At 43.9% G+C, this 15,112-nt stretch overlaps 1 protein-coding gene across 3 annotated transcripts in view; it reads left to right on the top strand.

Moving 5' to 3' along the window:
• The window catches only part of MBOAT1 (membrane bound glycerophospholipid O-acyltransferase 1), a 100,914-nt gene that overhangs the window by 61,390 nt on the left and 24,412 nt on the right, over window positions 1-15,112 (top strand). For all 3 annotated transcript variants that reach the window (XM_080918304.1, XM_080918305.1, XM_080918306.1), the window contains one exon: window positions 12,471-12,526. In XM_080918304.1, the coding sequence (XP_080774430.1) occupies window positions 12,471-12,526 (56 nt within the window). The remainder of the gene's footprint in view (window positions 1-12,470; window positions 12,527-15,112) is intronic.

Genomic DNA, 15,112 nt, shown 5'->3' on the forward strand with positions numbered 1-15,112 from the left:
GCAGGGCAGCTCTCATTCCCAACACCTTGTAAGTTGAGTCACAAAGCTGCCCAGCTCGAGAAGGCTCTGGAAGGCAAGCGTGCCTTGTTTAAGTCTTCAGGATCATCATCTGGTGACATTCTTTGTTCTTCAGTCCTGTCTACCACGGGGCCCGACAGCTTTCTGCTTCCTGTTTTCACTTGTGTGTATCTTGTCCCCAAACCATGAAATGCTTCCTCAATCGTCCTGAAACCAGTTCACACACTTGTTTTATTGTTTTCTACTTTTTAATGATGTGTGCTGCTTATAAAATAAAGTAACAACAAGGACTACAAAATAGCCAGGATGCATTAAAAGTCATGTTTAAGGACTGGAGAGGTGGCTCAGTGGTTAAGAGCACCGACTGCTCTTCCAGAGGATCAGGCACACACCGTTGATTCCTCTACCCAGACAACAGCTAACACATATTTATAACTCCAGTTCCAGTGAATCCGATGCCCTCTTCTGGCCTCATAGGCCACCAGGCACATGCATGCTATGCAGATACACACACAGGGGCAAAATACCCATACATAAAAAATAAATAAATAATCTTTTAAAAATAGGCTTTTAGTGGGAATCACAACTGCCTGTACAGTTTATTCATGTTTTGGTTTCACTCTGAAGTCCTACTAAGAAGGGTTCTAGGCACTTAACTGGTGTTCCATGAGTGAATGTATAGAATACTTTAGCTCAGGTCAGAGAGATGGCTCAGCAGTTAAGTACACTGGCTGTGCCTCCAAAGGACTTGAGTATGATCCCCAGCACCCACACACATAGCAGTCCACACACATCCCAGCACCCACACACATAGCAGTCCACACACATCCCAGCACCCACACACATAGCAGTCCACACACATCCCAGCACCCACACACATAGCAGTCCACACACATCCCAGCACCCACACACATAGCAGTCCACACACATCCCAGCACCCACACACATAGCAGTCCACACACATCCCAGCACCCACACACATAGCAGTCCACACACATCCCAGCACCCACACACATAGCAGTCCACACACATCCCAGCACCCACACACATAGCAGTCCACACACATCCCAGCACCCACACACATAGCAGTCCACACACATCCCAGCACCCACACACATAGCAGTCCACACACATCCCAGCACCCACACACATAGCAGTCCACACACATCCCAGCACCCACACACATAGCAGTCCACACACATGTAACTCCAGTCACGGGGATCATAATCTTTATTCTGGAATCTTGCACCCAGGACACGGAAGTACGTGCAAGAAGAACAGCATACATGCAGTGTTTTTGGAAGACTTATAGATGCCCTTATCAGATATAGCAGTTGGGATATTAACCAAAGTATTTTCCTTTTATTGAAAAGAAACTTCTCTCACACAATACATCCTGATTACAGCTTTGCTTTTGTTCTTCTGTTCCTTCCGGTCCCTTCAGCCTCCCCTCTGATCCAGACCCACCCCCATCACACTAGAAGACAAACAGTCTTCTAATGGATAACAACGAAGCAAAAGAAAATATTAAAAATATAACAAAACAAAACCAGCACCTTAGAAGGGCCCCCAAAGCAAACCAACAGAAGGAAAGAGACCAGGAGAAGGCACAAGACACCCACACTTCCCACACCACGGGAACCCATAAAAACACAAAGCACAGACACTGTAACACATCCGTGGACGACTCTTCTTGTCTCTTCCACAGTGGTCCCTGGGCCCTGGTGATTTGCTGGAGAAATTCCACTTAGGGCTGAGTGTTGGGCAAATACTCATTTGCCTATTTCTTGTATATATCTTTTGAGGCAGGAAATGTCCATAACTTGATTTATCCAGCAATTTATTGCCACTAACAGGGCAGGCATGATGTCAGCAGCCTGGGTACTGTCAGACTCACTAAATTGTCACCATGCTGGGCCACCCCAGGTCTAAGATCCCTTCCTTATTGGCTGGCTATTCTTACCTCGATCTGACTCCTTTCAAGTCTCTGTCTATACTTGCCAGAGTGATGGTCCACACAATGGGTAGTAACACTCCTCCCTCCCGTCTCCTACCTGTATTATGTGACTTGTGAAAGTTTGGGGTCTGCACTAGTGGTCTAGTTCACTCCTTCAGACTTGGGCTAATCCTCTAATAGAAGACGAGCCTTTGCTAACTTCAGCAGTGTAGCGATCGCCTATGTCGCCGGCAAGGAAGACGCGCCACAACAGGATCCTTCTACAGGCGTTTATAGCGGGCTTGATTGAAGTAGCGAAAGACCACGAGCCCAGAAACCAGCCCTCCTTATATATGCTTAGGAGGACTGTGCCGCCACCTGATTGGTGCATTCTGTGCGCTCTAATTAGCATACTCAGAGTCACCATGATTCAGCAAAAACAGGCAGGCGTGCATGCGCACTTAGGTTGTTTATCTCAAAACTGGCCACTCTCCCTTCGGGCTGGGCGCCATCTTGTAATGGCGAATACAGTGGCTTCCCACAAGCAGCCTTGAAACTTCATTATTTCAAGATGCCTAACTACAGACCACTTCCATGTCCTGATGGCCACCCACTATAGCTTCTCCACCTGAGCCCTGTCCTTGTCCCTGTCATGCAGTAGTTTGGGTAGCAAGATAACTGTCACCTTGGTGTCACTGACTGGGGTTGCCATTGCCCATTGTCTTAGTATTTCTATTTCTGCACAAACATCATGACCAAGAAGCAAGTTGGGGAGGAAAGGGTTTATTCAGCTTACACTTCCACATTGCTGTTCATCACCAAAGGAAGCCAGGACAGAAACTCAAGCAGGTCAGGAAGCAGGAGCTGATGCAGAGGCCATGGAGGGATGTTACCTACTGGTTTGCTTCCCCTGGCTTGCTCAGTCTGCTTCCTTATAGAACCCAGGTCCAGCAGCCCAGGGATGGCTCCACCCACAATGGGCTGGGCCCTCCCCCCTTGATCACTAGTTGAGAAAATGCCTTACAGCTGGATCTCATGGAGGCGTCTCCTCAAGGGAGGTGTCTTTTTCTCTGTGACAACTCCAGCTTGTGTCAAGTTGACACACAACTTGCCAATACACCCGTCAACCATATTTACCCAGTGTGTTTATATAAACAGCGAGTGCTGTAGTGGTGGATACTTTTATCAGTTGTGTTATGTATGTCTGTAAAAGAAAATGTAAATTCTTGCTAGCCTGTGTAAAAGACATGCAATCCAGGTATTTTTTTTTTTTTTTTTTTTTTTTTTTTTTTTTTTTTTTTTTTTTTTTTACAGGCTGTAAGCCTAGACGGTATGGGGTTTGGAGCTGTTCTAACTTACACCCCAGCCGTAGGTTCCTTGTTACTTGCTGTTCCTCCTGGCTATGTGCTCATGGTCCATCTCCTTTGATGGTGACTTCCTCCTCATTTTGTCTCTTCTCTCTCTCCTCTCTCTACCTACAGTGCCCAGCCAGGGAACTGAAAATCTGCCTACCTCTATCTACCACCCAACCATAGGTTTTAGCCTTTTTTAGATCAATTAGTTTGGGAACAGGTATGTAACATCATTTTTTGTACATGAGGATCTCCTGGATCAGTGGGCAACCAGATCTTGGGGGATGGGGGGCGTATTTAGCTTTTGAATACCTAGCAGTGCCAGACCAACAACCTACAAGTGTCTTCTGTGATTTCTACCCTGGTCTATTCCAGTTGTGTTTATGTATGTCTGTTAGAGCTCTCCAGAGAAACAGAGCAACAGGAGATAACTGTGAGTGTGTGCATGCACACACACACACACACACACAAAGAGATTTATTTAGGAGAATTGTCTCCTGTTATTGTGAAGACCGAGAAGTCTCACCTGAAGCTGTAACTCCCAGGCTGAGGCTAATGGTAATCAGGCTCAGGGGCTGCCACCTGTATCTCAGATCCTGCGATGGCTCGTTTTATGTCGACTTGACACAAACTAGAGTCAGTGGAGAGGAGAAAGGCTCAATTGGGAAACTGCCTCAAAGATCAGGCTGTAGACAGAACTGTAGAGCATTTCCTTAGTAAGTGATTGACGTGGGAGAGTCCAGCTAACTGTGGGTGGAGACACCCTTGGGAAGGTGGTCTTGGGTTCTCGAAGAAGGCAGGCTGGACAAACTAGGGAGAGCAAACGGTAAGCTGCCCCCCTCTATGGCCTCTGCATCAGCTCCTGCCTCACTTGACTTCCTGTGCTGACTTCTTTCAATAATGAGCATCAATATGGAAATGAAAGCCACATGAAACATTTTCTCCTCAAGTTGTTTTTGGTCCTGGCGCTTTGTTGCAGCAATAAGGCTAAGAAGGTGGATGTTGTGGCTCTAAATTAGGAGAATTCACACTTGACTGTTTGTCGTGGCCAGGCCTACAGTGGCCTGGACAATGCCACCAGGGATCCCAGGGAGGACAGGACCTCACTCATGCTGTTGATTCTCATACACATACCCAAAAGGAAAAGCACCTTTTAAAGCAGTCGAGTTGGGACCTAAAATTAACTTTTTCAGTTTACATAGAGGCTGAGCAGGTATGCACTTATATATAAATATGTGTGTGTGTGTGTGTGTGTGTGTGTGTGTATGTATGTGTATATATATATATATATATATATATATATATATATATATATATATATATATATATATAAATGAAAAGAATCAATACAGATATGTGGATATGAAAAGAGAGTCGTTTGTCTAAACCCAGCTTAGGGACTTTGGGAAGCCACTGGAAGGAAGTGTAGTACATTAAAAGTAATGGCTGTTGAACGGCATGCGGCTGAGGCTGCTGGGAGCATTAGAGAACACTGCAAACATCGAGGCTTCTTTGTAAGCACCCTTCGTTTTAAACCTCCCTCTAGGGAATGACCCTTGATATATCTGGTGGGGTCTATGCAAGCGTTGCCTTTGTGCAGGAGAGCTACACTGGTCCGACATCTAAGGTGCTTTCATTCTTGAGTCAGCAGACATAGACTGCGAAGTCTGTGTACAGCAGACACACAGGTGTGAGCACAGCTGCAAAGTCTCATAATCCAGAACACGTAGAGCACTAACATGTGGCCATGTCCAGGATTGCGTGTGTTCTTCCCAAGCTCCTGGCCACTCAGCTTCCGGCTCCGAGCTCCTTCCCGGATACCATCTCTGCAGATGGAATCAACGGCCCTGAGCTAGTGCATGTGCCTTAGATGCAGTCTGACCGGCGTCTTTGTGAGAGCGTCTGGATAGGAAGGCCCAGTCACACACACAGGGAAGCCTGTTTGAAGGCGGTGGTAGACGTTAAGGGTATAGCCTGAGTCAGCCATGCTGAGAATCATCAACCGGCAGAAGTCAGGGAGAGCATGGGGCACACTGCCCTGCTGAGCCTGTAGAAAGAGCTACCCCTGAGCACATCTGACTAGCTTTGGACCTTTGTCAAGAAACATGAGTTTAAAAACTGGAACCCAAATATTGTTTTTCGTAAGCCATCTAGTGTGCGGCGATTTTTCATAGCAGCTTTAAGCAACTCACATACATGGACTTACGATTCTTTAGCTTTTGATGGGCCAGCATGCATCTCCTGCTTCCGTGTTGGATAAGAACACGTCATCATTCGTAGCTGGGGTGTTACACATACACCTGCGTTCGGCCTGTCAACACCGTGTATCTTTCTCCTGTTCTTAGTTTTTTTTCTCTGTCGCACCCTATGCCAACCCCAGACAGTCTGTTCTAGGTTGGTCTCTTCTCCATAGCATAAACTGGGCTTGAACTCTCTCAGATATATGTTGGGTTTATGGGTATGCATCATATACTTGGCATCATTTGCTTTACTTTTAGCATGTTCAAAATCATGGGAAGTTGCTAGAAGAAGTTCAAGGGCATTTGGGGAAAATAGTCAAGTGCTTGCACCACAGGGCTGATGTTTGCCTACAAGGAAGGTGCAAATTAACTTCCATCTCTTTCTGCAAGCTGAGTCCTGGTGAGTTTCCTCAAGTGGTGTATATTTTGTGGCTTCTTTATTCTTTTTTTTTTTTTTTAATTTCCTGTAAGAAATCTCTGGAGGTCACACACAAAACTACTGAGTTTTCAGCTTACAAGTAAGTGGTTAGGAAGCAGAAACAAAGAGGGTGAGCCTGCTACTTGGAGGTTGTCCCTGACTTAGTTTTCTGATTGCTAGTGGTAATGCTATCTACTATGTGGAGATTTGTTTCTTTCTATTTTATTTGTTTATTTATTGATTTTGAAAAATTCTCTGTGTATCCCTGGCTGTCCTTTAATACCAGGTAGGCCTCAAATTCAGAGTCACCTGTCTCTGTCTCCCAGTTGCTGGGATTAAAGGCATGTACCACCATTTTTTCTTATTAATGTTTATTTTTTCATATTTTCTTTTAAGAAATGGCAGATATAAGCCTGTCTTCCTGGCTAATGTCCATCAACATAAATGGAGAGGTACCCCTCACCCTGAAATTGACAATGGATTTCAATCACAAATTACAGGGGATCTTTACCAATGTTAATTCTTTCGGAAATTATTATCATTTTTTTTTTATTTTCAAGGTTTATCTTTATTGTTTCTGTATTTCTGTGCAAAAACTAATTCATCAAAGAAGGCTTCCTTTTTCTGTTTTTTTTTTTTTTTGTTTTGACTGGATAATTTATGTATTTATATTTCAAATGTTATCTCCTTTCTTGGTCCCCACCTCACACCCCTGTCCCTGCTTCTATGAGGGTGCTCCTCCTCCCACCTACTCACTCCCACCTCACCACCCTGGCATTCCCCTACACTGAGGAAACGAGCCTTCACAGGTCTAAAGGCTTCTCTTCCTATTGATGCCAGACAATGCCACCCTTTGCTACAAATGTGGCTGGAGCCATGGGTCCCCCCATGTGTGCTCTTTGGTTGGTGGTTTAGTCCCTGGGAGCTCTGGGGGGTCTGATTGGTTGATATTGTTGTTCTTTCTATGGGGTTTCAAACCCCTTCAGCTCCTTCAGTTCTTTAATTCCATTATTGGGGTCCCCCTTTGCTCAGTCTAATGGTTGGCTGTAAGTATCTTAATCTGAATTCCAGTATGGTTCTGGCACAGCCTCTGAGGAGACATTTATATCAGTCTCCTGTCAGCATGCACTTCTTGGCATCAGCAACAGTGACTGGGTTTGGTGGCTGCATATGGGATGGAACCCCAGATGGGGCAGTCCTTCAGTCTGGCCTTTCCTTCAGTCTGACCTTTTCTTCAGTTTGACCTTTCCTTCAGAATGGCCTTTCCTTCAGTCTCTGCTCCACACTTTGTATTTCCTCCTGTGAGTATTTTGTTTCCCCTTCTAAGAAGGACTGAAGCACCCACATTTTGTTCTTCCTTCTTCTTGAGCTTCACGTGGTCTATAAATTGTATCTTGGGTAATTTGAGCTTTTGGGCTAATATCCACTGATCAGTGAGTGCACACCATGTGTGTTCTTTGTGACTGGGTTACCTCACTCAGGATGATATTTTCTAGTAGCATCCATTTGCCTAACAATTTCATGAAGTCATTGTTTTTAATAGCAGAGTAGTACTCCATTGTGTAAGTGCACCACGTTTTTCTGTATCCATTCATCTGCTGAAGGAAATATGGGTTCTTTCCAGCTTCTGGCTCTTATAAATAAGGCTGCTATGAACATAGTGGAACATGTGTCCTTGTTGTATGTTGGAGCATCTTATGCATACATGCCCAGGAGATGTATAGCTGGTTCCTTGGGTAGTACTATGTCCAGCTTTCTGAAGAACTTCCAGACTGATTTCCAGTGGTTGTACCAGCTTACAACCCCACCAACAGTGGAGGAGTGTTCCTCTTTCTCCACATCCTCGCCAGCATCTGCGGTCACCTGAGTTTTTGATCTTAGCCATTATTAAAAATAGTTTGTCCTTATTTAGGTTTCGTACACATGTTCATGTGCACACATGCATGGCACAGCCCCTGTGTTGGAGGTCAGAGGATATTCTGTGTGAGTCTGTTTTCTCCTTCTGCCATGTGAGTCCTGAGGAATGAACTCAGGTCATCAGGCTGGGTGGTGGATGAGCCATCTCACTGCCCCGGAATGCTGGTTCTTACTGTAAATATGCACCAGCCATAAGCTTTCTGTTACAATGGTGTTGACCTAGCCTTGCTATCTCTTTCAACTGAAAGGTGGTGTTTCAGACTTTGTCAAGAGATAAAATTTCAGAGTGGAAGCATGTGGGAGCATCTGTCTTGTGAGTGCGAATCTTAGTGCTTAGCACTCTTTATTGTATCGTTAGTGTGAGGGCACAGACAGGCATTAAGTGGGATTGGGTGTGATTAGTGTCAGAACATATATGGATAGCTTTAATTTGGAGGAATGTATGCACTTAGACTTTAGGTGATTTCAAGACTTGAAAATTTATTTATCATTCAGAAGTAATCAAGTGGCCGTGAGCTGAACCTGTAAAGAAATCACACAGAATGCACCTCGTCAGCGTTGCTAATGGAATTTAAATCGACACATGTATTAGAAGCTGTGAATATCTTCATGTTTTCTCCGTGAACATGGCTCCAGACGGCATTAGACTACGTGCCCCTCTCCCTGGGGAAATGCTGCAATTGTAGCAAAGCTGATATTTTTCAGGCTTGTTGTAGTGAATTGATTCTTGTTTTTGCACTCACAGAAGGGTGCAAAGGAAGTTATTTTTTTTTCCTGAGGGCAGTAACCAGAACTATTACTTCTTTTTTCCAGTCCAGGCAAGATCCAGGCAGATAATTTCCCCCCTCATGTTGGCAATTCAGGTCACCCAAGTGTTTTTGAAAACATGAAATGTGAATTCTCTCACACCGGTAGAAATATAAATACACATAACCCTTCTGGGAGGCAATTTTCCTACAAGTTTCAAAAATTTTCTTTGAAGTTCATATTCTATAATAGGCAAAATTAATAGGAATTGAATTGTGGTAAGAAAAAAATTATTCAGAAGTTTTGGCTGTTTTCATTAATAGTGAAAAACTGGTGGTATCCTGTGTGGCCTAAAATGTGAACAATTAGCTCAAAGAGCTAATTAATGCTACCATTGGTAATGAGGGTTTTAAACTAGGTACAATGGCTCACATCTGCAGTCCCAGATCTCAGGAAGTGAAGGCAGGAGGATTATCTTGAGTTGGAGGGCAGAGTTAGCTAAAGAGTGAGACACTATCTCAACCCCTACCCCTCCCCCCCAAAAAAGCAGAGAAATAAGAAAATGTTTTAAAGTGTGTGAGATGAATCTGTTTCTCTGAACCTGAACATCTCTAGAAAGGAAATGGGAAGAAATGACAACCGCAAGACAGTGTCTTCCTAGAGGGTCTGTTACTAGTGACGCTGTTGTTTTTTTGTTGGTAGTAGGATTGTAATGACAAATCCTGAATGTTATTTAAATATTTCTAAATGCACATCACAGACCTCGTAGATTCATGGCTAGTGTTTGACACACCCACCCAGCATTTGTGTTTTTGGCTTGTTTCCCTGCTGATCTGAGATTCTGTCGGTTGATAATATATTAACTGCGCTTGTGGATTTTACATACATAAACACATGGCTACACTGTGAAGTGTTGACTTTCCTGTATTAAGTGTGCACACATGTGTGAGTGTGTATAAATGTGGGTACACACATATTCAGATGGGAATACAAATACAGAAGATTTCTTGGGTGAAAGATTTTTGGGGATGGATAGGGTCTCCCATAAGACAAACTCTTAAGCCAGGCTTATCAGCACATGTCTATGATTGTAGCTGCTCAGGAGACTGAGGCAGGAATGTCACAGGTTCAAGGCCTGCCTGAGCTTCATAGTAAGTTCAAAGCAAATCTGAGCAACTCAGTGAAATTCTTAGGAAAGATCGGAGGACAGGACTCAGTGGTACAGTACTTGTCTAGTATTATGAGACCCTGGGTTTAATCCATGGTAATATGGGGGGGGCGGAGTTTATGCTTATTAGACCATTAAATGCTTGTGCAATGGAGGACATTTAATGCAGCCCTTGGAAGATGAAAACAAATATACTTTTTTTTTTTTTTTTTTTTTTTTTTTTTTTTTTTTTACAGAAATGGAATTCTAGGCTAATTCCATACTATTTTATCACATTATTGATGTACCTGTGTTCAGACACTATGGCAAAGGTATGGGTTAACTTGGCTGTGAAGCCATAAGAGTTTTTTTCAATAGCATGATCACCAGAGAACATGGCGCACATTTAAAAATATATGGGGGGATTTGCATCGGAAGCTGGAGTCTTAGCATTTCCAGGCTTTGAGAAAAAAAGCAAAGGAACACAGAAGGGCTTTGGAAAGAAAGCGACGATGCTGTAAAAGCCATATTTAGAAACTACCTTGAATGCCGTGCCTATATATAGTAAACTTCTTTTAAGAAAAATAGCCCTTAGCTTTTGTTGTACTTTGTTGGGTCAGAGGTCTTTCCGATCATCAAGACGGTGAGCTACAAAGACACATGGAGCTGTATGACCAAGTTGGTCTTCTAGAAGCTCTGAGGTAGCCCTTATTACAAGGACTAAAACCATGGTGTTCAGTTATTTTTCAACCCAAAGCAGGATGGCGTGGCTTGCTGCCCTAGGGCGCCTGCCTGGTTACCTCCTTCTATCCGTATTGTTATCTGTTGGGGCAGAGCTCTGATGTCCCTGCTAGGCAGACCTACATTTTTGTTTAAAGCACTGCATTATGTTGTTTTTAAGTCCTGACTAATGGGGATTAGGTTTCTGCAAACACGATGTTGGAGGTAGGAAGATTTCAGGGTAGTTAGTATTTTTCTCAGCCATCTCTTCAGCTCATTCCCCCTGTTTATTCAGTCTGGTACTCTAGTTCCTGGCACGATGCTATCTGCATTTAGGGTGAATCTTCCCTCGTTAGGTGAACCTCTCAAAGTGCACTCACAGAGACAGCCAAAAGTGTGCTTCATTAATTTCCTATGTGTTTCTTAATCAAGTCAAGTTGATGATGGAGATTAACCACTGCATGCTCTCAGCAGCAGTGTGTATAAGGGCGCTGATTTCCCTGCATCCCTGCAAACACTTCTCATTGTCCATCATTCCGATTGCAGAGGTTCTGGTGCTTGGGAATGGTACCTCGAAGTGCTTCCCACTTGAATTTCTGTGACTGCTAATTACTAACTGCTATCTTTTCATATGCTTATTAACACATCACACACACACACCATGAGAGCTACTCCTTGAGATTTTATGGTTACTTTTAAATTAAACTGTAGGTTAAAAAGTTATAAAATATATGATTTATAAGTATTTTCACTTTTCTTACTTTGAAGCATAAGTTTGTGTGTGCGTGCGTGTGTGTGTGTGTGTGTGTGTGTGTGTGTGTGTGTATGAGAGAGAGAGAGAGAGAGAGAGAGAGAGAGAGAGAGAGTCTCTCTAGGTAACCCAGGTTAGCCCCTAAGTCCTCATCTCCTTGCCTTATTACGGGCATGTGATATATGTAGCTGAAGGTTAAAATGGTGATCTTTACCATCATCCAGTTATCCTAGCTTTTCTTTTCCTGGTAAAATTTTACTTTAGGTTATTGTGAGACCATATCCTCTGTGCACGACGTGGCGGCTGCTGTTTTAAAATTAGAGTAGTTACAATGCTCATACACCATTGACAAGGTGTATGAGGCTCCTCACAGGATGCCCTTAAACCCCTGGGGCTCTTGACATGTCCTGTGGAGTCTACACATTGTTGATATTTGCTTGGGGACACAGGGGCGAGAAAGAGCTCTCTTCACTGCACTAGCTGACCATAAGTTGCCTGTGTTCCTGACGGCAACTCTTCATCCACGAACCTGTGAGTAACACAAGTTAAACGTACTGTGTCAGCAAGCAAGATTTGAGTGAACCCATTTCTTTTGTCTTTCACTGGTGCCCTATCCAGGATGACTTGAAGTTTATTTATGTCCCCCAGGAAAGGTCTTGCTACAATGGTCGGCTTTATCAAGTTAAGGTTTTTTGTTAACAAATGGCTTATTTACAGACAGCTGTATTTACAAATGTATCTTACATGTATACTTGTAAGCTTCGCTTTAACAGAACAAACCAGACTGTGGCAGATGTGGATGGAGAGACGGATGATAGCCCCATATCTCCTAATAGAGACGAAACAGTCTGGCCTGCCATCCGTCTAAACTATATGGGCAAACTCAGGCTAGAAACATGGAAAAGAACTTTCCGTTTTGCTGGCCTTTCTTTACCCTTCCCATGATTCAGTGTTTATTGACCTGTGTGAAAGTCGCGTGTGTGATATCCCAGACTGTCTCAGATGGCGAAGGCTAGATCGACACCAGAGGACAGAGAGCCACAGAAAGTGATGTCTGCATATGCAGAGCGATTTGCAAGGGGGATAAAAATAGATTCTGTTGGATTCATTGTTTCTGCATTTGATGCAGTAAACCTCAAGGTGAAAAACCATCAGGTAAAGAAATAGAAGTTTCTGTTATTATTCTTAAAAAGAAAAAGCTTCTATTTTCTGTCCTCTTTCTAGGCCTCTGATGATTGTCACCCAGAAGATCACGACCTTGGCGTTCCAAGTTCATGACGGTGAGAAAACAGTTTTCCTTTGGCATCTGGAGCTCTGTGCGTGCATTTCACACTCAGGCTGGGCTTTCCCACACTGCAGGCCTTGCACTTTTCTGTTCAGAGTTCCCAGGCTCCCCACTCTCCCTCCCAGCCAACACTCCTGTTTCCTGTGGACCCACTGCCTTCATTTGCTAAAACGTTTGCCCCAAGAACACTGGCTGTTTACATTTTAAAGTTAAATTCATGATGTACTCCAACCTTTCCCCAAATTTATTAAGACAACAGCTTTCTTTCTGCTTTGATTTTATCTCTGATAAAATATTTAACAGCATTGGCTTTTAATGCTATGTTTTTTTATACTCGTTAAGGGAGATGCGCACTTAGAAAAATCATTCGGCAAGATTAGTCTGTCCTATAAAAAACTGGGAGAAAGAAGAGCCTTTTGCATGTTTAAAACTGACCCCCCCCCACACTTAAGTTCTTGCTAACAATGGCCAGAACATGTATTTACCCTTAGGGTGGTTTTCCAGAGAAGGGAGGAGGAGTGTGAAACACTGGAAGATACTAAGAGGTGCAGTGGGCAGGTGCCCTGAGGGTTTGAGATGCTCTGGGAATATAAAGCTGTTGACATCTTTATAGTAGAGAGGTGGAGAAGATTTCTCTCCAAGAGCTCCTTTCCTTGTTTTAGTTAAAGCATCGGGACAGATTGAATTTCATTTGACCCAGTGCATTTCATTCACATCTGGGGTTTCAGATACTCTGCAAGGAGCTCCGTGAGAGCTCGGTCATTTCATAGCCAGAATGTGGTGTCCCCATAGCCAGAATGTGGTGTCCCCATAGCTACAATGGAGTGTCCCCATAGCTAGAATGGGGTGTTTATAGAGTTTCCAACCATCCTGATTTGCTCGGTGCTCAGACACATCCCAAAACATGACAGTCATTGTCACAGAAATTCCCAGGAAAATGGAAATCTTGCTTGGTAGTGGCTGCCAGAAATGTCTAGTCAATGGCCCATGGGCCTGAGGAAGCTTAGGACAGCTTTGAAAGTAGCTCTACCCCAAATTATAAACTTATATCAAACATTCTAAGATTTTTCGGGGTGGCATAGAGGCGGGGTGGGGGTTAGCTATGCAATTCTGTTCTTGATTATAAACTATATTCATGACAGCTTTGTGTGACCCTGTCAAAGGGTTGGCATGTCTACCAGTGTAGACTAACAGGATAACATAACCAATAGTCTAAGTCAGTTCAGTTCTGCAGATCGCCATGGATTATTCCATGGATGTATTCCATGGATGTATTCCATGGATGTATTCCATGGATGTATTCCATGGATGTATTACTTATTGAGCTCTGAAAGGTAGAGTGGATTTAATTGGTGTCTTTCCCCCTCTCTATGGCTTCAGTGTGTATCCCAGCTTAGTCCTGAATTTGGAATTATTCTGTTTCCTTTTTTATTTGTTTGTTTTTTGACATTACCTCCTCATCTTCCTCTTCCTCCTCCACTTCCTCTTCTCCTTCATTCCCTCTTTCTCCTCCTCCCCTTCTCCTTCTTTTTTAAAAATTTGAAATAGACTTTGGGTCTAAATTCACGTTGTAAAGTATCCCCCTTCCCACATTTCCTGGAGTCTTCCTAACATGGAGTAAAGCGTTTATTTTTGTTCCCCTTGTGTGTGGGATGAGTAAGAGAGTCTAGAAACACTCTGTCTTTTCTTAGGCATTTTCTTTCCACAGGATCTTATGTCTCCTAGCTGGTCTGGAATTCCATCTCCCGTCTCTGCCTTCCACATGCTACGATTATAGGCCCGAGCGAGTGCACATAGCTAAAGTCATTGTGGAATTGCCTTCATGGCTGACAGGGAGATATAGTCTCTCATGTTGCTATGGTACACAGTAGGGCTGCAGATTCAGGACCAGCCTGGGATGAACAGTGAGATCTCATTTCACAGAAACAAGAGAGGGGTGAAAACACACAAATGTACTCCTTTAGATTCTTTGACTCCAAGGTAGCACGTAAGTAGCAAATGTACAGGAAAGGAACATCGCTTGCTGTTGGAAGTCTGTCTGCTCTGGGTGAGTCTGGAGAAAGAGAATAAAATTTGGTCATTCTTTGTGTCTTCCCTGCAGTTAGGGCTGCATTCCTTCTGCTGTTCAGAGGCTCCTGATTCTTCCCCATTGTCTCTCATCCCATTCCTCACAGCTTCCCCCATTCCAGCCTCCCCTTAGTCTCAGGTGCATTAGGGTTTTTTGTTCCTGATACTCCGACCAAAGCAACATATGGCAGAAAGGGTTTATTTTGGCTCACAGCCGGAGGAACAGTCCATCCCTCTGGGAAGGCACAGCAGCAGGCACATGTGTGCCTTGTCCCATTGCGTTTGAAGTTGGGAGGCAGAGAGGGATGCTTGGTGGTCCTAGCTCACTTTGACGAAGCCCCAGCCCCCTGATGGAGTGGTGCTGCCTACAGTGAAGGTGGGTTTCCCACCTCCCTTAACCACTTCTGGATAACCCCTCCCAGGCATGCCCAGAGGCTGGTCTCCCAGGCTTTCTAGGTCCTGTCCCTTTAATAGTCACTGTTAATGCTCACACTGTGTTTCCCACTGGGCATCA

Source organism: Micromys minutus (genome assembly GCF_963924665.1).
Source record: "Micromys minutus genome assembly, chromosome: 6".
Classification (NCBI taxonomy): Eukaryota; Metazoa; Chordata; class Mammalia; order Rodentia; family Muridae; genus Micromys; species Micromys minutus.